The sequence below is a fragment of the Corapipo altera genome, unplaced genomic scaffold (assembly GCF_003945725.1).
Source record: "Corapipo altera isolate COAL_440 unplaced genomic scaffold, ASM394572v1 1, whole genome shotgun sequence".
Taxonomy (NCBI): domain Eukaryota; kingdom Metazoa; phylum Chordata; class Aves; order Passeriformes; family Pipridae; genus Corapipo; species Corapipo altera.
The window spans coordinates 2,022,449-2,048,004 of record NW_020884873.1 but is presented as its reverse complement, the minus strand read 5'-3'; the positions used below and the strand labels follow the sequence as shown (position 1 = coordinate 2,048,004).

The following is a 25,556-nucleotide window of genomic DNA, read 5'->3' as shown; positions in this document are numbered from 1 at the left end:
TCACTGATTTCTGTCCATAGTCCAGTCCAGAAGGAAAATCAAAGGGCACCTTGGGAATGACATTCTGCGCTTTACTCTGCAAAACCTTTATAGCTTGAATGAACTCGTGATCAAGCAAACAGAAAAAACCTCCAAAGTTTTAGATTGAATTCTATTTATGTTTCATTCTGTAGTCATTTCATTAACTCCAAAATAAAGGGTTTTTACTTCCTTCAGAAGAAGCTAATCCCAATTTAAATTACTGTCTTAAATCTTTGATTCTGTATGCTTGCGAATAAATCCAAGCCATAAAAATCTGTAAGGCTGGACAGATACAAAACCAAGCTCCCAACAGAAATGCCACAGGTCCCCTTGACATGCCTGTGGACAAAATAACCACAAAAACCCCCAGTGATTTTGATCTGTCAATAAAAAAATTTGAATTTAGGAGCTGACTCCCTGTGCTTCCTTCAAATACAACCAAGTGATGATGGAATGATTTTCTCAGAGAATGACCAGCCTACCTGACCTTGATAATGACAGGTGGTTTTAAGGAACTCAGTTACAACTGCCTGCATATATGTTTAAAAAAGCAGTTTATTTTTTCTTCTAAAGTCAGGCAGAAGGTGACAGAAATATTTAAGAATGAGTAGGAGTGAGGGTGAGGAAATAATACTCTGGATTTACTACTTTCCACATCTCTAATTCAATACAGACCTGTATCTGTTATGGCTATGTTCCATTTTTCATTTCAATATTATTTTCCAAAACAAAAAAGTTGATATTTACTTACAGAAACCCACACCACTGATGGGTTATGTCTTGTGTAATTTAATTTTAAATATAGTAGCTGTAGCTGGGAAATAATAGATGAAATTCAATTAATTTTTCCACAAGAATTGTATTATCCTAATGACTTTTCTCCCTTCACAATTACTAATCATCCACAACTCTCCTAACAGAAGGATTCTTTGATAGCATTTTGACAGCTACTAGCTACTTCTACATTTGCCATATATTAAACTATTTAGTGTTTTGGCAGCCAGTATGAATGTTGGGCCATACCCATATGAATTTTGAAGAAAGTTTTCCAATTTTTAAAATATGTACTTTAGTGATAATTTATTGTGAAACGTTTTTAAAACTCACGTCTTCCTAAGTGACATAAAATTTTCTTTTCAGGTGACTTTTGCCTAACATTTAAATCATACCATCAGTTTTTGTTAGTGTTAGACATGCAGATCACCTTTTGTCCTAGAGTGAAACAGATTGATGGCTCCTGAACATTTGATAGTTCCAGCTGCTGTTCTCTTTTTCCCATTTGTCATTTTCAACAATCTTGACAATAAAAAATAATGATCAAAGGTAACTTGTATTAACTAATGCCACCTTTCTCCTTTATAAATAACTTCCTTTCTTCCCCCCAAAAATTAATTTCCTGGAAATTTTCAAATCTCAGTTGCTTTCTTCCTGTTCTTCAATGAAAAAAAAAAAAAGATATCCAGCCTTTAGAAAGGTTCCCATTTCAGCTACTGCCCCCAAATAAAAAAATTCACTTTGTCCAGTAGTTTTCTTAGTTTTCCTATCCTTTACCTTCATCTTGTGTTCTTACATACACTGCCATGAGATTATTTACATAGTGAAGGACTACAAAATATTCCTTAATGTTTAATATCAAGATATCTTTACCCCTTTAAAAACTATATCTCTATAATAAATGGTTAGAAAAAACCTTCACAGTTACAAAGCAAAATGTCTATATATGAAGTGTAGACATTAGGTGGATTTGATTATCATCCAATAAAGGAGGATTAATAAAAAATCCACAGAAGAAATCAGCCTTGCACCGCAGTAACCTTTATAAATTACTAGCTGCCTCTGTACTTAAATTAAAATTAGTAAGAAATGTGGAAAAGCCATCACTGCTGCTACATTGTCTTTCACTTTCTCTGAGTCCCTGTGTAATTTAGCAGAGAAAGGCTAAATCCTGCCTTTCAAAGCTGCAGCCTAATTAGCAAATACAGCCTCTGTCTCAGGAAAAGAGAACATCCTCTGGGCTACTTCTAAACTTAAAGAGCTGAGAAACCGGTATATTACAAAGCAAGAGGTGCCTTCAAAAACAGATTAATAAGATATATAAACCTTCAGGACAAACAGGATTGCTGTGTGAACAGGTGGTTGTGTTGCTACTTCATAAATCCTAACGCGGGACCAAAGATCCTTCCTTGTTTCTCCTTTGGGTTCTGTGTATCCCAAAGCACTGAACATCTCTATTCCACTCTGCTTTTAATTTTCCTCTCACAAAATATCTTCAAACTGCTTCAAAGAAAATTAAAAATAAAATCACATTTGCAGTAATCACATAACAATTACAAAAGAAGACAATCCACTATATCACTATGGTGCACCCTGTACTCTGCTATTGGCAAGACAAATCACAAAAGCAACTGGCCAAAAGTGATTGCACAAATAAGGTATTTTTTTTCCCAAACAACTGCTTTTTGCACTTAAAATTAAAAAAATACTTTACTACTTCTCTGTAAGATAGAAATTATTGTTTTACTCTCTGATACAAATTCTTTTTCCATCTTCTCCATGAGATGCCTCATTACTTTTCCTAAGTTCTTTCCTTTTTGATGCATGCATCTGGGTGTGTAATAAAGAGAGAAGACACTCTGTGACAGAGGTCACTGACATGGAGGTCAGGCAACCAAAAAAGAAATTAGGTTTATCTCAATTTAATGCAGGGAAACAAAAAGATAAGTTGGTTTTAGAGCAACATATATTTTGCTGTCAGGAAAACTCTGGAAAGCATTTTTTGAGCAGGCATTTTCTACCTTTCAGAAATCTGGCAGTGTCAGTGGAAGGAGCCTCCAGATGGCTTTGTCATTTACTATGATAAAAATGCAGAGGTGCTCCATCCAGGTTATTGATTTGAATAACCAAATATAGCTTATGTCCAGTATCTTTAGCATCCCCATCAGCCCACTTGTAGCAGAGTAGCCAGGACTTGTGCAGCCTGGTTTTACACCTCATTCCTGAGAGGGAGAACTGTGCTGGTAGAAACAGGGTCTAGAGCTGTCCTGAGCCACAAAATCTCTAAAGAGCAACCCAACAACCAACACTCTCCAAGGTCACTGAGAGGGAAAGCAAGCACCTCAGCTAACACACTGCAATGAGCACACCAGTCCTGGGCGGAATATCCCAGTGCTGACCCATCCTGATGTGTACATGAGGTGGGTATATAAGTGCCCTGTGAAGTCTCAGCTGATCTCTTGTCTTGCTGTTGAGGAGGGAGGCCAGAGAGAGATTCAACCCGTCGTATTGTGGGCATCTCCTGGCTTGGCTTGGTTAAATTGCCCACATGTTGGTATCTGGCCCAATTTGAGGTACAAAAGATGCTTGACATATCTGCTTAAACTGTCAGACATGACACAGGCCCTCCTCTTCTGCAGTGGCAGCTGGAGGCCAGATGGGACATGTTCAGCCATCTCCTGTAGACTCAGGAAAATGAGCTGGAGTTTAGGTCTCCAATGATCAAATGAGAGCTTAGTCATCTAGACAAGGATCCAGTTTCTAAAATGCTGCTGCCTCATGTCACCACAGATGACAGAAGGTGTGTATGGAACTGGAAATGTGATATAGGCTTTATGGGAAAATGGACCATTCTGGAGTGGTTGCCAGAGGTCAAGCAAAATAATTCATGGTACTCAAAATAACCATGATCGGGCAACTGATCCATCACAACTTGATGGAAATGTGATTCCAGCATACCATGTATGTAAGCATCTTAGTTGCAAACTGATTCCCACTCCAATTACACCAAGGAACATAGACACCGGGATTTTCAAAGTGAAGAAGAACTATTTGTTAAATATTTAACAAAACCAGGTTTGTTCATTTGTTTGTTTTTTAAGGAGAAAGACAGTTCTGGGAAATAGCCTGGATCCCAAAAGACTCAGGGCTTTCTAACAACTGTGTAAAATGTTTCTGATCTGCTTCGGTCATTTGAGAGGAAAGCCCATGTAAATCTGCTCAAATGAAGTAAATAAGATGAAAGCTGGCCCGTGATACCCAGAAGGTCACAAGGGTGTCTCTCCCAAGCCTTTATTTCTATAGAGCTCTGAAACCAGAAAGGTGAAGAAATGCACTGAGATGTCTCTCTGATGCCCTGTTTAAAAGGAATAATCCATTGCCTTGATGTTCCAGAAGGAGTCGTGTACCAGGACAGACACAATCCCAAATGAAATGGGGAGGAGTCTGTACAACCACAGGACCATGACTGGCTCTTGCCTTTTACAGACCATTGGCAGTAGCAGGCAAGGAGGGCTGGAATTCAGCTCCAGCAAGTAATGACACAACTTTGTGTGTGTTTATTACTGTTTCTAAACAAACAACACAAAAAAAGGTGTCACAGGATGGCTTGTGTTCCTGCCCAGACCACTGAGAGCTTAATTCTAGCTCTGAACTCTGACAAACGTCTGACCCTACACCAATGCTCAGGACTAGATTACTGGGTGCTCTACATCGCACTGTGTGGGCATAAAAAAAGTTACCAAGGCTGCAAAAATAATATAAATCAGGTGATTGTATAACCAAAGTGTGAATGTACTAAATAAATGTACAACTCAATAAAAGATTTGAGCAAGAATCGCATAGAAGATTTTTTTTCTGTAAGAGAAAGAGGTGACATGTTCTAGATTCTTGAACCACATGCTGTATTACTATCTTTAAGTCATTTAACTCCATTTTTTTTGCATAGATGAAAGAAATCAAGGTTCAGTCATGCTTTAAAATATTATTATTCTGTGGATAAGCAATGTTGGTGCAGGGTGTATAATGCAGACAGCAGATTTCATGAACAAGCCTCTGAAGGTTTTATTTCAGAATTACCACCAAACCAATAAGAAACTAAATTCCATTGCTTTGAACCCTGTATTATTGTTGTGCTTAGAACACTTAATTTTCAGATTACTATTTAGTCTCAGAGTCTATGACACTGGCTGAGATAAGACTGATGTAGTTTGACCCTTAGAAACATAGATCTCTGAATTTCTTCTCTTTTGAATAAAGTACAGAGGAGAAAAAGTACTTAGGACAAATACCTATTTCACTTTGCTTTTGAAAACACTCAGGATTAAGAGCATTGCTGCCTGTTAGAGGGTATGAAAGAAAATTAGCTTTTGAAAAAAGAAACACAAGCAAATGTTGTTGTTCTGTTTCTTTTTTGCACATACATATTCTTTTCTCACCTTGTCTAGGCCCAGATAGTAAGTGAATATAAAAATGCACAAAGAAACAGTGAGACTGTTATCTGCGTCTTCATCCTGCACTATTTTTCTTCTCAATTTCTTAATTAGTTACAAAAGTCTGCATATGCCTGATCCAAACTATTTTTAATTTCTCAAACTGTACAGAACTCCTTCCATTTTTCTTTCAATTATTCTAGAGCTTGCCATCTCCCTTTCTAAGAAAGCATTTCACTACATGAGGTATGCAATTTCTGCTCCTTAATTAGCTCTCATTACTTCTACTTACATTTTTGCTCAGTGTGCTAAATAATTCCTCCGGAACCTTGCCGCCTTCTCCCTTAAATATTTGCACAATTGACTCCTGTCCTTGTTAGTCTGCTCTTAACTAAGTTAAGTTTCAGTAACAATAAATCACTCCTGAAGAATCAATCACTCCTAAATAACCCTACTGAGAACTGTTCTTTGAACTTGTATTCTAGTTAAAAAAAACATCCTGAGAGAAATATGTTACTATCAAAGCCTTATAAAGATGAACTGCTTTCTTTCTGCATCATGACACCAGGATCTGGCCTTTCTCATTGGCATCTCATAGCAACCTCATGTCTCACCATTTCCTTGTTTTATCTTCACATTACTCTGGGATATAGATCTCTACCTCCCTGAGGAAATACTTTTCATTTGTCCAAGCTGGTTGTAGTGTTCTGGAAATTACTTTTATTCTCTTGATCTTGCTCTGTCTCCACTATTATTTTTAATGTCTTCTTCATCTGCAACCAGTGGCAAATTTAATTTATTTTCACTTTCATCTCCCAGATCACTCATACTATTAAACAGAGCTCACTGTTTGTTGTTGCTTTTTTTTTATCTTATTCAACACATATCAACTATGTAAGGAATTACTTATTTAAAAATGAGCAGTTAGAATTTAGAGCTGAGGCAGTACTGTGACTGTGACAGATTAAAGGGTTTAACAAGAAATAATAACACAACTTTCTGTACAACATATTTGTCAAACACCTTTCATAACAAATATGTTCAAATCCAACAGTAATCCCTGTGCCACAAGAACAGACCTCATCTCTTTCTAATTTAAACTACTGTTGAGTAGTTGCACTCTTTGTTTAGAGGTGTTCAGCTAATTTTCAGTCCAAAAGAGAACACTGCCTATCTAAGCTAATTTCCTTTCATTTTAAAAGTAAAAGCATTTTCTATGAATATAAAATTAAATCCAAATTTTTTATAAGCTAGACTAAGTACAACAGCTTTCTCCCTGTGGCTTTTTATTTTGTTTTCCTGTGCCAGTCTAAGGGAGAACTTCATCTGAATGTGTTACCTCCATCCATCAGCCAGGCTGCTGGTTTCATTCAGTCACTGATGCTCTTTGGATAACTTTTGTTCAGCTCAAAGACATTTTTTTCCTCTTGTTCTCTATCCCTGGATGACCAGGCTTGCCTCCCTATGCAACTTCATTCCAATCCCTGTTGACTGATCCATGGACTGCAGCAAGGAAAGCAGTATACATTCATAATATTCTGAAAGGATAATGTGGCTTTTTATTTAGCTGGCAGGCATTGCATTGTTGGCAGGTAGTATATATTTTCCATTTAAATCTATATAATGATATAGTCATAAAGTGTAAAAGTTAGTGAGCCCATGAGAGGAACCATGGGAACCAACACAGACTGAACAAAAATCCCAACCCTTACCCAATCAAGCTCGAGACAAAACCCAGCAAAGGCAGCGGAGCATCTACCTGTACCGTATGTGGGATCTTCCCTATAGCCCTGTAGCTGCAGGCTTAGATTTCACCCCTTTGGTTTTGGGAAAGCTTGGCTCTCACCTTTCTTCACACCACATTCAAGCCATCGCATCTCACAAACATTTGGGGAAGCAATTTGTACTCGGATGGCGTAGGACACAAAATGGAAAAGAGGCTGGATGTCTGTGTAATCCTAAAGCTGATTACTAATTTGTCACCCACATATCAGCTATCCCAGAATCATTAATCACCAAGAGTGGTAAGTGACAGCTTCAGAGCTTTTATAAAAAGAGAGCTGGAAGTAGTTTTGCAGAGAACTGTAGGAGTTTATTTTTCTTCCAGCAAATTTTCCCCCTCTAAAATTGGTTCTGAATTCATCACCCACACATGCTTTCCTGAATTCTAGTAACATTTTATATTTATTGGCATGAGGTTGAGGATAAGTTGGCTTTGTTTCTCCTCCCCTGTACCCCTGAGGATTTATTCTGTCCACAAGAAGTAATGGGCAAAAATGTTTAGCAGTGAGGATTGAAAGTTTAGCTGCTTATCTAGGAAAACAGGGGATGCCTGAAGTCATGGCAATGAAATCAGCCGAGAAAGCACACTTCCTCCTGAGCCAACGCTGAAGAGAACCACTGTTCCCTTCTGCTTCTCTATGAAACTGGAAAGGAAATATGCTAGCCAAGCTTTTCTGAACTTCCAAAATGGCCATTTCTGTTGCCTCTGCTGTCTCTTGAGCAGTGAGCAAGCCCAGCAGCACCAGTAGGTAGCCTGGCTGTTTCTGGCTGTGTGGAATTAAGCTCGGCCACAGTCTGCCCTGTGTGAGACCTGGTAGGGTCTTGGCATCCCCCATTCTCTGTGTTGGTTAATACAGATGAACAGAACTGAATTTGAACATTGCAAGTTCAAAACCTACGTGTCTTTTAATTTTCATAAATCCATCTCCACACCCTTTGCACTGAATCACAATCCTATGCTTTTAAGGCAGACTGTGCTCCTGTTCCTGCCTACTGCCGTTTTCCTGGGTATTGTGCTGCCACAACTGGACTGTTTCTGCTCTTGGCTAACAAATCCTTTCAGATGCCAAAACAAACCTCCCCTGGGCTCCTGTGTATTCCTCCTAAGACCACTCAGTGTGCTTTGCCAGGCACTGTGCTACTGTATGTACAGAATAAGCCTGCCCTGTCTCATCCCCTCCAGTTGCCACATCCTCTATGACTCCAGAGGCAAACTCTCCAGGCCTCTATGGTTTTCACCCCTACACAAATGTTTCCTTTTATCCCAGCCTCAATTTATTAAGGCAATACTGCCTGTACTCCCTATGCAGTACAGCCCAGCGTTGCACCATCTGCCTTTGAGAGGAGCAAGCAATGCCCCAAGAGGCTGACTTACAATTATGTGATAGACATGTTTGGAAAATTTCATTTTATTACCATCATGGCTTTTGTATGTTTGAAAATTGGATTGAAAGTTTTTTTCCTCAGCAGTCATGGTGATGCCATTCAAATCATAAGCAGAAGCAGTAAGCCAGCTGACTTACAGAATCACAGAATTCAAATGAAACCATGAATTGCTGAGAGAAATCTTGAGACTGAAACATTTTTAGTATCTTATAAATATCTGTTTAACAGAACTTGTCTTCATTGTGCACCCACAGTCTTAAACTGTAGGCAAACATTAACAACCAGTCTTAACATCTCTGTGTTCAAACAGTGCCTTGGCTGCAAGTATTTTCTCAGTGAAAAAATACAGCCTTTTCTTTACAGGAGGTTCAGTTAGATTAATGGGCCTTTCCAGTCACAAAATCTATAAAGCTGTTCCTCTCCATTATTTGTCTCTGAAGAATTTTTTGATAGAGTTTTCTTCAAGCAGGACAGGCTTTCCTAACATGTGACTGAAATGTTGCAGTGGTAAGGGAGAGGACATTCTGAAGCTGATCTGCAGCTTGACTGACTTGTACATCTGCAGCACATCTGGCACGTGTGGATGCCTCAGATCAGAAGTGCCTGCACTGTGAAGTCCATGCATGTACCCACACCAGACAGTCCTCTGACAGGGCTGCACCAGAACAGTGCTCTCCACTGCTATAGCATTTTTTCTCTATGACATCCCAGATGAATAGGGACATTTCCTTCAGGAAAAACTCCTGCAAAGCTATAGCATTGCAGTCTTTTGGCTTCCTCCTTTAAAGAACCTGTATGACACTTGACAATGGCCATAAACACCAGCTCTTTAGGGAGTCTCTTGTGCATTATATATCAATATAGGATTTTCATGGCAGGATCTAGATGTCCTATTAAACCCCCTAGAAGTAAACTCACACAAATACTAAATAAAATTTATTTGCATGGATCAAAAATCTCTATCACAATGTCTGTCAGTTCTATGAAGCTACATTTGGGATTAATTTGGTCCACTACAATTATTTTCACATCTGAACACATCATAAAATCTTTTTATAGAGATAAATTAAATAGGGAAGAGCAACACAAAAATTATTTACTATAAATTATGAAATAAAACAAGATAGCAAAGTAATCTCTGCACAGATGAACCACTAAAATATAATTAGTGAGACTCTGCAAAAGACGGAATATACCTGAAATAGCTTTAACACATCTTGAATAAGATATGATCTTGGCATGCTTTTAAAACCTCTGTTCAGCTCAACCAAAAAAAGGCAAGGCAAAAAGGCAAGGCAAGGCAAAAGAAAAAAGAGCACATCAGAGAGATGGATCTATATGATTGGAAAGCACAGAATATTACTAATAGGATTAGGAATCTTTCTATTATAGGTTGCTAGTCTGAAGGTAGTCCAGTAGCACTGTACCCCAAAGCACTATTGTTTCATATTTCAGATCAGATGATGAAGGATGGATGGCCAGATGGAAGGAAGGAATTGAAAGCCCAGGATTTAAAAGCATGATTGCTTAAGTTAGGCTGCCAAAACAATGACCTTATTTTCAAGTCGTGAATCATGGCCAGTCTTACTGAATGGGGCTCCTACCACTTCTCTGCAAACTCAGTAAAATGGATTTAAGTTGCCTACTTACAAAAGCAGACAATAACTTAAAGTTGTATTGCTCATTTTCATAAAATGAAGAAAACTGAACCCTGGATAAAGAAATAACTCTGTGCATCTCCACATTCTCTCCTTAAACACCCAATGACATCATCAGCATGGTAAACACTTAAATATGCCCTTCCCACTAGAACTTTACCAGAAGTTTATCAAAGTCATTTACATTTAAAAAGCATAACAGAAAAAAAAATAAAGAGGGTCTTATGATACATCCTGAAGGTAAAGTTTGTATAAATTGGACCTGTCAGCAGAGGCTCATCTCACCTGTCAAGGTGGCACACAGGAAACAGAAATCAAGTCTCAGGACTGAGATGTATTGAATGTTACAGACCAAAATGAACGTGCTTGAATTGCAAATCAGAAGCCAGAGCGGCCAACAGAGAACAGTAAGAGCTACATAAGCCTCATGTGTATCATACAACTAATTAAACATTCGGCCTTATTTTATTACTGGCTGGTGCTCACATAAACTCCTCAGTTTGGCCCCATTTAGGGAAAGCGACTGCAATCCAGTTTGGGATGGAGGGGGCATCAGTGTATGCAATGAGAACCCACAACAGTTAATAAATGCTTTAGTCCCCTAGCTAAACAAAGATAGGATCTCTTGCCACAGCCATTACTTGAGACATGAGCCACTGGGAATTCAAGAGCACACCTGGGTGCTGAACTCATTACAGAACAGCCGACACACTCCTTCAGCCGAGAGACCGCACATGGCCCAGGAAAATCTCTCACGACACCTTCATCAGCCAATTCCACCTGCCTCATGCTGCAGGAGCACTACCAGCTTCCCCCTCCCATAGCCTGGCTCCAGGAATGTACAGCAGTTACCTCCCTGACAGAGACTGTGCTACAAAGCTGAGCGTCACAGCAAACGACATTGCTGCTTAAAACACATCACTGCTTCCTCTGCTGAGCTCTGCCCTGCTCGTGGACAGTCGTGCTAGACTAGAAGGAAACGTATGGATAATCAATCCATAATGCCAGACTGACATGTTAAAAAAAGTCATGCGGTGGTGTGATGCCTTATGTCTGACTGGTGTCAAAATGTGTCAGCTGAGAGGCCAAAACAGTATCAGAATTGGTTTTCATGGAAAAGACCATTACCAGCCACCAAGGAAACCCAGTTTCTGTATCTGTCCCACATCTGTAACCATACTGAGTGAGCTCAAAGGAAAAAAAACCCCAATTGTTAAATAATGACAGAACAGCATTGTCATTACTTTGAGCTAAAATTAGTTATCCCAGAAAGCGTGTTTGAAGATTAATGTTTTCACAGTACTCTGAAAATGCAAGGACTTACGAACTATATATCAAAGTGAAAGTACTCACAATGTTCCTCATGTGTTTCAACATTATTGTCAGGCGTGTGTTCTCGTAGGATATGACTAACTGTACTCCAGGCTTATGACCAGTTGACTGAGGACCTAAAAAAGGACAGATAGTTTGATTTTTTTAGCTAACAGCTCAGAGGGAGTAGATCTGTAAAATACTGAAGTACACTCGAACTGATATATAAAAAGAATCTATTGCGTGATTAAATCAGAGATGAAATTAGGACACGGATAAGGAGTGGGATGGAAGAAAGTGGTCTGACATGTAGTGTTCATTTTCTTTCCTGCTTATGAACTGACAGTAAGATTTTTTTTGTTTTCTAATTGCCATCAATCTGAAATTCAGTGGGAAATTTATGCTTGAGTGACAAATAATTGGGTTGGTTTTTTGGCAGTCATTGATGACACTATTCACTATTGATGCAATTCTCTTGTCTGGTTAAAAACACCAGATTTTTTTTTTTTTTCCCAGTTCCCAACAGAACGGAAAAAAATAAAGAAAAAAGGGAAAGAAAAAAGAGCAAGTTTCCTGACTAGTTCCAAAACACATTAGAGAAACAACATCTGCATCTATCATATATAAATTCTCCCTTCCTCATTGTGTACTTTTACTGTTCCAGGCTGTTTTTCATGCAACCCATTGCCTTCACAGATTTTTCCACTAAAATGCACTTAAAGAGCTTGATTCCACTCCCACTGAAAAAAACATTTTTCATTTTCCAGGCAAGAAGGATCAGTCTCATAATGCAGAAGAAATGACTAAGCATGTCCTGTTCCATCTTTCTGCTGGAGGCACTGAGCCAGCTTGTCCTCACTGCCAAAAAGGTGTGTCCTTGAAGCTGGGTAAGTAAGGTGGTTTACCTGCCCTGCAGAGACAGGAAAGAAAATACAGGTGCCTTTTACCACAGTGAACCAGGTAATGGTTCACAACCCCTCCTCAATATCTATCTGACCTTCTTATCTGGTAGTGTTTCTCCTGAGCAGGGTGGACATGAGCCATTCTGCACCACCTGGATTGAGACCTGGGGTTCTCCCCACATGGTCACAATCAAAGACAGTCCAGATACTGCCTGTGTGAAGTAGCCTGGTTTTACTTATGCAAATAGGGCTTCACTTAATTAGACCAAAGCTGTATTACAAACAAGTATTAGGTATTTACTGCACTTGAAAAAGTAAGAACTCAGTCCTGCTAACCTTATGACAAAACAGTGATGGTTGATGAGCTGGGCTCTGCTCTCCTGCCTCCCCATTAAAGAAGTAGTTGAGCTTGAGACCTCAGTCAGAGGTCCCCTGCATGCACCTTGGGATCTGTCACTGACACACAACCCTTAAACCCACCACAGGGTGAGATAATGACACGAGACAATATAGTAGCAATTAATTCTTTAAATGGAAACATACCTTCTAAGAAGCAGAAGGAATGAGAAAGGATAATGAAAATGAAAGAACAACCATCACGCACGAGGGTTATGCACTGTCAGCAAGAGGCTTTTTGGAGAGCATCAGGACTGTTGACCCTCAGCAGCAGGTAGGGTTCTCACATCTCCCTTCCAGCCTCAGCAGGCACCTGTGCACTCTGTGTTGCACTCTTGCTCTCTCTGTCCCACACGTGCACCAGAGCTCTCACAGCCAGCATTGTGAGAGCAAGAAATCAAACTCCCCCTCCTCAGCCTCTTTTCTCAGAGGGGAACTTATAATGAATAAGCCACACTGGCTGTATTTTTCTGAAGAAACCAAATGTGTAACCTCTGGAGTGAACAGAGGCTAAAATAACTGCTAAGCAGACAGAATGACAGTGGTGTCATGTACTTCTGACAGCCAGAGCATCAGTGCAATTGCCATTTATCTCAAGGAAAGGAATTCAAATGAATTAAAAATAACACAGTATGTACATGCAACTGCCATGATATAATTTTTCCAGGCAGCCTGGATATCAACACTTCTGAGTTTCTGATGTTTGGAATGGAATTTGAGAATATGAATCCATCTCCAATTTCTTCCCTTTAGAGATTATAAAAATACATTTTTAATCACATCCTAATTAAAGAAGGGCCTGAAACACTCTTGAAGAATTGAAATCTTACAAAGAAATCACTAAGCTGGGACTTAGAACACTGAGTTGCAGCTCTTAGTTTGTTATTCTCCCTTATGAACCTTGACGAATCACTTGGCAAGACGGTACCTTATTTCATTTTCTTGTGGCATGCAAATAAGAACAGGGAGGGATAGGGAATGAAAACTCCATGAACCAGACAATGCTGAGTTTTTTCCAGGGTAAGAAGCCCATAAAAATCAGTTCCTCCCCTCTTCATGCAAAGTCACTTTACCAATTTTTTATTTTTTTTTTTTAAAGCTGTGAGTCCTTTTACCTTTAAACTGCAACAGGAAATGTAAGAATCCTAGACCATTACACACAGCATAACATAAGGGGAGTTGTGTTTTAGTGTAAGGGCACAATTCACTTGTGGGGCTCTGTTAATTTGTGAGTTGCAGTGACTCACCCTGAGCAGTTAAGCATTTCAGAGGCTAAATTACATCATCAGAATCCATCTGATCCCTGTGTCTTCCCCCTCCTACCTTTTTTTTGCATTATCTAAGTTTTCCAGTGTGGTGGTGCTTATATCCAGCCAAGGAATTTCTCTGTGGGAATTGGCCATTTTAAAATTTATTTATTTATTTATTTATTTATTTATTTTAAAATAACAAATGTAAATAAGTTTCTAACCAAGTTGAAATTCATGAGAAACATGGGAGGGGAAAATGCATTTCTAGTTGAATATGTAAAATGAAGTCTGAAACAGGCTCTATGGGATGATAACTACTAAAATATTTGCTCTTACTATGTGATAAATAGAGTACTAATAAAAAAAGTAAAAGGAAGAGAAAGAAAAAAAAGAGAGCATGGGAAATCTGATAAAAATGGAAGAAACATCTATCACCTCTATTTCATAATAAAAATGAGTTACTCTTAGCTGGTATATTTTAGTTTTTCCCACACTCAGTGCTAAGTCATGGCCACTCTGAAGTCCAGGTGATTTTAGCTTCAGATGATAATAGAATTCACATACAATAATTACTTCCAATCTATCCAGTTTGGGCAGATGGACTTGAACTCAGGCCCTGCATTTTTAGGAAGTGTCATGCTCTACTTGCACTCCATTAGAGCAAAGACCAAATGCTGCTCTGTTGTAGATACAGGACAAAGCTGCACTGACTGCAGCTGAAGCAAGATTCCCCTCCCAGGGATTGATTTTCCCTCACTGGTGTCAATGCAAAAGCTGTCAAACACCCAATGAGAACCCAAAAAACCTGAAACACTCTGCCAGTTTATAATCTCTTATCAAGGAACATAAACACGAGAAAACTGTGGGTCTTTTCATCTTTTCAAATGACAAAATGAAGGCAACTGGCTTTCAGATTTCTACTGAAGGTAAAATGATCTTCACAGTGGTCAAGGTTGCAGTTAGTTGTTTTCTTTATCTAGATGGTCTTTTCTTGCATGTTGGAGACCTACCAGCTCCACATTCTATCATTTGTGCAATGTTTTCATTAGCAGCATTTTAAAATAAGCTCTGCATTACGTTTTGCACGATGTATGAAGAATGTAAATGGTGAGGAAGATGCTACTGACAAAATCAATAGGGAAACTATCATTTAATAATACACTGCATTTCACACGTGAACTGCAAAGCAACGTGGAAAAACTAATTAGCTAAGTGTCAACACACTGCCATTGGGGAGCTCAGTATTATTCTGTATTCTGCATCCTCAGATTTTTCTTAGGCCTTTCTTCTTGGTGACAGCCTGTTTTGACATCTGGCATCAAAGAGTACTGGAACCTGTTTGGTTTTCCAGGGCTAGGGTTGAATGCCCCAAGCCAACCATCTGCCTACTTTAGCTGGGTTTACGAGCCTCCAATGTATCTGACTTCATATAGTCAGCTGTAAATACACTGACTATCACAATGGTTCTGTTCTCCAAGCCAACCAGAGGTGCTCTTGGCCAGCAAAAGAGTCTAAATGGGACTAAATCAGGAACACAACTTGTGACAAAAGCTTTACATCAAGAATGAGCAACTTCAAAAGATCAAAACACTACATAACATGAGCAAAACAGGCTGTTCTCCTCAGGGACTACTCATGAGGACTGCAATTCTGCATGGAGAGTAATACCATCTTGCAGTCCTCTTGGAAAGCTTGGATCTTCCTTTGGAAGGACATGGAGCCAGTCCCTCTTCTGTACTACAAGGACAGAAGCCACAGAAATCCGTAGAAAGCCATGGAGCACCAATTACATGTCAGAACTGGTCCTGGGCTGTACAATGTTATAATTCACAGCAAAACCAATACAGTCTGAATTGTTAATATTTTCAGGAGATATAAACTCAAGAGAAAAATAAACAAGATTGATATAAAAATGTTTTTGATACATTTTCTTTCTCCTTTTTTTAAAAGGGCCTTTATGAAAGGCTGTCTGTGAAATCATTCCTGATATCTGCTCTATCTGCTCTGACTGCCTTGTAGTGAGCTTGGTATTATGAAATGTTGACGATATTCAGTATAACTCAGAATTCACCACACTGGGAGCACTGATTCAGTATTCATGTCAAAATAAATTTAGCATTGATTTCTAATCTCTTCATCACCAGGAGCAAAGTACAAATTCATAAATTTTAATTTTTATTTTACTTTAGTAAGTGTAATTACCTACAACATTTATAAATTAAAGCAGTGTAAGAGAAAGATGCTGGTTTGATCAAAATTCATAACCTGATCCTATTGGGCATTAATTTTATTTTATATTGATCCTAACTAAGAGACAGATTATTTGGTTGCATAAAGGCTAAGAAAGAAATCACCACATCCATGCAAAGCTACAGCCCATATTAAACCTGAGTTATTTTTCAAAACGGACTAATATTAAGACCCTCATAACCTTGGAAAGCAATGATATCTGTGGGGAAAGAACATACTTTTTTTCATGGTAATTACCTCTCTCTGGCAGGCTCTGTGAACTTAATTTCTCCCCAGACTGACTCTGGCATTACTACAGAGTTTACTTTTAAATCAAGACTTTCTGAGCACCTTCAGCAAGCAAGAGCCTCCAGGGCCACTGTGCTCTTCCCAGCAACTCCTTGTTTGCTACCTGGAAGTTTGGCATGATCAGCCACCTCCTGCCTTAGCTGGACTTGTGTCTTCTCTGGACAAGAACTGCATGCAAATGCCCTGCAGCAAAGATTTCAGTGAGCTCACTAGGGTATGGCAGCAGCCTAACTCTGACAACCAGGAGAAGAATACACAAACACATATGAAAATAATTTTTCAAGTGGGCGATTAGCACAAGTATGGCAGGTATTCCTCTGATAGCTGAGGCAGCTCATTTACAGTTAAGCTCATCTTCTTCCACAATTCACTACAACTGACTGTCAGCCCTTCCTTGCTGACCACAAGTGGTGCAGTACCCAGAGCAACTCAGCCCATGCTTCTTGTTCTCTGTTTTTATAAGGTCTAAGCTGATTGGGTCCTAATTTGGGCCTTGTGTGCTACTGGTATTCTGTCTGTTCTTTTTATTCTACTAAATGATAGTGATCAGTTTTTTTGGCTAATGGGAGTTGGGTTTTTTGTGGTTTGGGTTTTGCTTGTTATTTTCTCCCGTATTAAACCAAGGTTTTGCCCTGAGTCTAGAACTGAAGTGTCCAAACTTTAAAGGGCAGAGTTCTTCAAAAGGGAAAAAAAAAAATCCCCCTGTAACCACACTGCTTGAGGCCAGAGATACATTTATCTTCCTTGACCAGGATGTGACCCTCACCTCCACTAACTGTATAGTGAACTAACTGTATAGTGATTGGGTTACCTGTCACATAGCTTTCATCAAACACCCACTAAACACATTTTTGCCTCTGTTTCTTCATTCTCTTCCTTGATTTTGCTGTCACTGGCAACAAAAATGAATGGCTTATCCTTCACACCATATCAGCTCAGGACACCACAGGAGGGATTATGAGGCTGCAAGTTATTTCTCAGTTTTAGTACAGATTCGGTTCATGCTTTTGCATAAGACTTTTACACCCAGATGTTCTGTAATAACTAGGCACCTAAATATTGGTGAAATGTCAAAATTCTTCCAAAGACCAGAGATTTTAACTCCCTTATGCCTCAGCTCACTCTCACATCTGTATATCTTTGGTTAAAGACGGCTACAGAGAGATGTAGCCCACCACGGACCCAGACTACATGTTCCATTTGAACTCTGGTTTGGATTTTATGTGATGAGATTTAGCCTTTTATGTCCTTAACACCTAGGACATCTTTGCATTATCTCCTTGATCCTTTGTAAAAGTTAGAGCAACCATTAGTAATTTTCAATAGTCATAATGGGTTTAATATGATAATGGCATGCCCTAATCAAATAAACTCTACACATGGGGAATCTTCCAAAGGCTGAGAAGAAAAAATGGGATTTATTTTGTTCTGATGGATTAAAAAAAATGGTCTCAGCAAAAGAGATAATGAAACCTTGGTCTGCAGAGGGATTAAATTAACTTAATGGACATGCAAACTAACTATGCAGAGATACTCGCACTCCTTTCTGAAACGTGGAAAACTGGTGATCTTGGAAACTATCCTATCACTTGGAGCACATAACAGCCAGCTGAATTGTTGTGGTGCAGAGTGCAGCTGCAGATTTCTTTATCAGATTTTATTTTGCCTAAAACTGACTACGGAAGATTATTTTGAGTGCAGAACTAAGGCAATGGAAGACAATAAACATTCACAGTTTACTTTTTATAGTTTATGCTTTGGCTCTTAATGCTGTAATGTCAGAAATTAGATTAAATTAGGTGCTGGACAGAAGAGGAAAATGGGTTAAGTGTTTACATAGGCTAAGGGAATAGTGCAGCATCTCATTCAGCAAGAAGTGAATTACTACTGTCATTAATAATGTATGCCTAAGTATTAGCATAATGTTCTCTTATTTACCTGCTCCACTCATGGTGAAAATTACCTTAGAAGTCACCCCTGATTTTCTTCGCTTGTGCAAGCACACATTGTGCTTTGTCATGACTCATATCCTTTCCTCCAAATTCTTCTACGAATATTTTGTTTTGTAGAACAAGAAACCTGCCACAGTTTGTGTAAATAAACTTTTGCTTTGCATACAGGCATGTTTATTCAAAAAGAAATGAAGCAAGGCTGAGGGGAATATGCAAAAGAGAAAGAAAGCTACAGGTGACATTAGTAACACATTTTCAGAGACCTTGAGAAATTAGGAATTATTTGATGGTATCTTTACGTCCTAAAAAAAAATAAATAAAGGTGCCTAAACATTTAAGACTCACCTTTGCTTTACTGCATTTAATATTATTAAAAAAGTCTTTCTTAGGAAAAAAAAAAAAGGATAATCCACATACCTAAGGTCACAGATGATGAATCTTCTGCCAAGGTATTTTTGGACCAATTCAGGAAGAAGCTGAGTACAAGCTCATTCTGAAAGAGAATAAAAATACGGTAGGTAATACCATATGTTGTGCTCTGTGCCTTAAATGATTCCCCTCAAAGAAGATTGCTGTTAATTTTTTTATGTATATATTAGATTTAGCAAAAAAAGGGAGCCTTTCCCTTATGATTATGGGCAATCATAATGACTTCTACTCAGGCACTGGGAAGACAATGGTGCCCATTACCACTGTCCCAAGGATGCTGTACTGGTGCTACCTGGCCCCTCTCTGTCAACACATTTCCAGACAGCAGTGTGCTGTGTGGGCCATGGATCTGCACCCTTGCTTGATCTCCAGTAGCTCAGGATTTGTATCAGTAGCTGCAACTGCTTTTCCAGAGCAGCCCATCTGTGACATGAACACAGGAGCCCATCTTTGCTGTGTCCTGTGTAGTCAGCACGAAACTCGCCCTTGGCACGGGACCGACCCCGAGCATCGTGTGGGCCTCCCTGAGGCTTAGATATTGTATAAATCTCCCTCAAATGTCAGCTTAATGGACACTTACACTGAAAAGCTCCATACAGAGTTAAATCCTACCAGAAACCCACAGGGAGTGAAAGGGATGATCATATTTCACCATGCTGTTTAAAAGAGTAATCCACCTTATGCACTGCACTGTAACTTTTATTTTTATGTATTGACCTGTGCTGCTCTAGTGAACATAGATAACAGGTAGTTACATTCAGCTGTAGGGAATTAAAACAATAAACCAAATCCCCATATTTGAGTATTGGGCAAGGCAATAAAAATGTGAATTCTGAAATGGACTCTTATGACTCTGAATCAAAGGTGGACAGTAATTGCATTTTATTAGCTTTTCCATAAAGCGGTGTATCAGAATGGCCATTCTTTAGGATGGTTAGAATTGCTACATTCATGCTGATGTTACTTGGACTGACAATGTAATGAATGGGTAGAACAAGAGACTTTTCAGATTCTAGCATTAAAATGTCACCACTGTTTTTTTCAAGCCTGTGGAAAATAATGTGTCTCTTATTGGGAAGATGTACTTCATGTAGCATTTGTGTTGTTTCAGTTTGACAAGATGTGGTGTAATTTGTGCAAGGAGAAAAAGAAAAGGAAGAGGGTACTGACAAATGTAGCTAGGGAGGAGTTAACAAGGTTACAGCAGACAGAGGAACAAGATGTGTTCATTGCAGAGATAAGATTTAGCAACTGGGATTTACTTTAACAGTTGCCTTTTATTTTTCATTCTACTGGTTGGAGTTTTTCCTCCCACTCTGATATTTTCTTTAAAAGAAAAATCAGGGGGAAAAAACAGGAGAAACCAACAGAATTATTTTCCTTGAACTGAATGACAAATCCTTAAGCTATTAGCAGTGGACTGCCAATACACCTGCCTGTCTGAGCATGACTGATTATTCTCTTATCTGATAAAAACAGCTTACAGGGGAAAGCCCATACACTTGCTTCAGTTTCCAGAAGCTTTAAACAGGCAAGTTATTCCCTGTGGGACCTTCATTCCCTCTTTCAGCACAGATCCCATGTGCAGGAAATCTCCAGGGTTGAAAGCATATTTTTAGCAGACCAGCCTTTATTTGACAGCATGAAAATAAGCAGAGAAACTCTAGCCCTTCAAGTTCAGAGATCTCAAGAGAAGTGGGCAGGAGTTGGAAAGAAAGATACACAAACTGACTTGAAAGAGAAATAAAAAATTCCATGCTGAGCAGCATGGTGTCCTTTCTGCTTCCTCTCCACCTACTCTTTCTGCAATAAATGGAAATACGTGAACCGAGAGGTTTGTAAATAAGAGATGCAAGGATTGTTTCACGGGATAGTTCCAAAATCTCATTCTGAAGCAGACAACACTCTGAAAAAAATGACATTTGGTTTAAGTACAGAAGCGGAATTCAGAAAGATCTCACAACAGCCATGAACAGGACAGGCATGTACACTGCTGGTGCCACAGCACTGACTGCAAAGCTTTTCCTGCCTGTGTGTCCATCGCACTCAACAGGTACTGAAGCTCAGGAGGAAGCAGCAAGGCTAATGCTGGCAAAAAGAATGCAAAAACCTAATGGAACAGGTCATGTGGCAGGGGCAGATGAAGCAGGCTGTCCAGGGCTAAGTGCTTCAAAAGCAGTGGGGGGATGTCTTGTATGTGTTTGGGGAGATAAGCATTTTGCACGCTGTTATTCGTAAGACAGCAATTTCCCCCTGAACTGTGCTAATCTGCCTGCTGCAGGACTCCACCATTTAGATTTCCACCAGCAAAGCGCGTCAGTACCTTAAGTTCAGCCTGTGTCAGCAGAGCTCCAAAGCACACACTGAACTTTCTAGTGATTCCTAAACCAGTGGGACCTCGATCAGTTGGACCCCACTTAATGGGATGGTACAAGCTCAGAATTAAGCACGCATCTAATTACACTGCTGAATAGAAACAAGTATATTAGAGCTTTGAACCACAGGCACACTGTATAAAGTGGATAGAGCCCACTTCTAAACAAACAATTGTTTTTTAGGAAAATGTAGCCCTTGGTGGGAATCTTAAGAGACCCTGTGATGGTCTTGGCACATAGGTAGACATTGAGGATAACCACAAGCACCCACTTACCCTTTTCCCTGCTGAAATTTTTACCTTTAAATCAGCAAATGGAAATTCTCTACATATGGATTCTTGGAATGCCTCCCATAGTTTGTCTAACCATTCTTACCTAAGTAGACAATAGTCTTTAATAGGTAACGATATTTTGCAGGTCACTCAACAGCATTAGCCTAAAGGGGAGCAGCCAGGTACATATGGTCAGTTTGGTTAGAACTCACACATCCCTTTTTTTTCAGCCATTAAACTCAAAAGGTACAAATTCCACCTTTACTTACACCAGGATAGACAATTTCAGTGGCACTGGGGGGCTGGCACAGCCCTGCATCAGTTTAGCAGGGTAGAATTTGTCTACTGTTCTAACTAGAACAGCACTCTGCTGGTAGTGAAACACAGCCAGATTTCAAACCAGATTTAATTCTGATAGAAAGAAAAGCAGCCTCCCCTCTTCTTTCAGCTTTCTTTTCAGCTGTGTTAGAGCAGATTTGGGGTCAGAGAACACCCATGCGCCTGTTATACTTTAACAGGATGGAGAATCAGCAGGAAAGAAAGAAACCAGAAAAAGCTGACCTTGGTGCAGCTGTTAAAACTTCAGGAAAGGACAGCAGAAAAGAGAGGACTTTGAACCCTCCCCATTTTGGACCTGCTGGATGCCTTGCCACGGGAGTACAGGAGTGGTGGGAGTTCAAGGGACCCACACACCTCGGGGGGAGCTTTGTACCACCACGCTCTGTGCCCCCACACGGGCACTGTGGGAGCTGTTTTCTCGTCTCTGCAAACTCCAAGTACTGCCAGCAAATAAAACAAATGAAATATGGGAAGCTCTTATCAAACGTGATTACTTTTACAGTGTAAAACATTAGTCACTCTAGAACAATGCTGCTCATTTTTACTGTACACTTGAAAATGAGGGAACATAATTTACAATCATTTTCCATTTACACCCTCTTTAAAGCCCTTTTATACAGCCTATAAGTCACCATAAAGCTGTTTATAGAACCTATCCATAGCTGAAACATTGCCACTGTTTGCTTACCTGCTTGCATTAGATTTATCTTTGCCCCTGAAGTCCTTACTAAATTTGGATATTCAGAAAAACCTTTATAGACTCAAACCCCAAAAGACCTATTTTATTTTTTTTTTTACTGATTAGCATACTGTGCACCTGCACTTACTATTATGTTTGTCAAATGCCCTCACCACGATAAACAAACTCCCTCAAATATCCAAGCCCACTGAAGTTGCACACAAAACAAATCTATGTGAAAGATGTGGGACAAATAACATCGGTGTATTTAAGACTCTGTAGTTTTGCAAGATCAGTGTGTACATCTAGTGTCTGAGCTGTGTTATCAATAACTATACAATAGCCAGTTATTATATTATATTTATTATATCAATAACTATATAATATCCACAAATTAAATACCACATCTTTTAAATGATGAGAGATGGGAAGATTATCCATGCAATCTTCCCAGCTGGCTGAGGGCACCAAATGCACATGGTTGCAATATAAAACATTGCTTTAGGGTCAGTTTTAGATTTTTCACTTGCAATGCCCAAGCCACGTGCAAGTTGTCTTTCCAAGATAAGCATGAAGACATTCGGTTTTGTCAATGCTGCTGTTTGACACCAGGGCCAAAAGCAGACTAAATTAATGGAGCCTTACCTTGCTTTTGTGTCCCCAGGCAATGTATAACCCTTCTACAATACAGCCACGCAATGACAAGCCACCAGGGCAGCCCTAATTCATAACAGGAGATTTGGGCTGCAATCTCCACTCAGCCCATCGCTCAGCTGGAGCTGAGCGAAACAGAAAAATATAACAGTAGTCAGCAGCAGCTGCCTTTTGTCATAGATTTGATTTACACTTTGAGAACGTATATTTTTGTCATCTTCTGTGTTACCAAGCTTCAATTCATTGGTTTTTGATGCTTCACCTCTTATCGGTGACATCGCTTGGTTGTTTTGCCATTTCATGAAGAAAAACTCCAGAAGTCTAAAGATTGTTGAGGATGTTGCCTTGCAGATCTAGAAAACCCAGGTACTTCAGTGTATGCAGGCAGTGAGTCAGTCAGCAATGGTGCAACTGGCCCAAACCTAAATATTCTTCCACTGTGATCATAAATATTGCCACTGGTTTGGGAGGAGTAGAATGAAATTAAAAAAAGGTGCTGAAACCTATTTTTGATCCTGTCCTAACTGACTCAGTGCAAAATGAAGGTGCATCAGCTCCTGCATTTTAGTGATTGATGTAATGAATACAGCTTGTTGTTCATGTATACAGTCTGCTGGTGGAGTTATTTATAACAGTGTTAACCTGAATTTAAGAAAATCATTCCTATTCCAGGCAATTCTTCAACAAATATCGAAGAGGAAGTCAATGAGTGAGGCTTATGCTCAGAGTTAAATGGCAGACTTAAAAAAAATGCTGTGACTAGGGATGGGCATGAGCATATTTAAGCATTTAAACTGGTCCAAGAAAAAGTATCTCCATCAACTGATGTGTCTGCATTTGTTGGATCTGATACTAATGTTCAGTGATGGAGAAAGGAAAAGTTTCTATATTAAAGAAGGGTGTAAAGAAACATTTCATTCCATTTGAGCTCAGTGCAAATGAGAAGGCAGCTGTTTTCCATCTCTACTCCTTCATTCCAACCATTTAGCAGAAAAGGTCAGTGACATTCTGACATACTCTTAATTATAATACAATTAGCATAATCAGAACTTAGTCTGGACTAAAAAGCATGCACTTAAGGCATGACTGAGGAAGGAATTTGGATATAATCTGATTCTTTCTTCATTTCTAGGATTTATAATTACTTAATTGGTAGAACCAAGTCCTGTGTGGACTGGACTAAATTTTTCAGAGCTGAAAATGTTGTCTAGTCAATCAGGGTAATGTGTTTACAGTGATAACAAGGGTATTTTATAATGAAATAAAAGCTCTTCTCTCCATCTCAGACAATACTCCAGACTTCTGCACAGCTACTGTACTGTAGCTGTACTGTACAGTACAGGTACATTTCAGCATAAAGAAAAGACTGTAGCAAGAAAGTAAAAGGAACCCTGCCCTATGGGCATCTGTTCTTACCAGATTTCTTCACAAATTTATGAATTAATTATTTATTCCTACATAGTTTTACTGTTTCATAGGAATGACACTTTGGTAACGCTTGAGAACAGACAACTCACTAAATGGTTTCAGCCAGGCTCCTTGGCAATTTGAGAAAAAGGGTAAATTTGACTGCAAAGTTGTCACAGGCATGAAAAGAGACAAAACAGTTGTATTTATTTTTATCAAGAATACCTTCTAGCTTGGCTTTCTGCTCAGATTAAAGCCAAGAAGACACCATGACACTTTTAAAAGAGTCGTACCAAAGTGAAAAGTAAAAAAAGAATACAAAGGAAATTACCCACCGGCTGATCTCCTTGTTCTAAGTGGGTCAGAACACGTCAGTATTTTCTAAATTTCTCACATCTCCCAGCAGGAGAAGCATATTGAAGTAAAAATAACAATTCAATGTTTATGGAGTATCAATAACTTTAAAGGTTACGATCTAGAATTGCAGGTTAGCTGCACGGGGGTAAGCAAGATGATTTCCCACATGCAGCAGCACTTTACAGAGGGAAACAACCTGCTCATTGCTCTGTTTGTTGTTGCGCCCTCCAAGTCCAGCACACCAGGAGCAGTGCAGCCCTCTTAGGCACAGAATTGCTTTCTTCTCCTCATGGTTCAGTGCTACAGGCTGTACCAGCCTGGAAATAGCCCCGCTGGGTTTGTTCAGGGCCACAACAGCACGGGTCCCCAGGAAGATCTGCCCACAGTTACCTCCGACTACCCTAGTTGTGGCTGTGTCACAGTGTCCCAGCAGCAATGTGCTGGGAGGATGTCCCCAGCTCCATAGGTGCATGCTGCAGGGCATTAGGAAACCCATTGCAAGGCAGCCTGCTCTGGCTGATCACTAACCATGCACAGACCATGGGTTACACGGGTTACATTTTTATGACCGGGAAACATTTTTATTGCTATCCCAGGGCCTTAAGCAGTATAATTTTTCAACTGAAGCTTAGGCTTCTACACAG

The 25,556-nt window shown here is 39.5% G+C and overlaps 1 protein-coding gene across 1 annotated transcript in view; it reads right to left on the bottom strand.

The window, feature by feature from the left end:
- PIK3C2G (phosphatidylinositol-4-phosphate 3-kinase catalytic subunit type 2 gamma) overlaps positions 1–25,556 on the bottom strand; it is a 195,393-nt gene that overhangs the window by 11,581 nt on the left and 158,256 nt on the right. Inside the window, exons 29-30 of the mRNA XM_027665212.1 lie at positions 18,818–18,893; positions 11,405–11,499 (exon numbers count right to left, since the gene is read on the bottom strand). Of these exons, the coding sequence (XP_027521013.1) occupies positions 11,405–11,499; positions 18,818–18,893 (171 nt within the window). The remainder of the gene's footprint in view (positions 1–11,404; positions 11,500–18,817; positions 18,894–25,556) is intronic.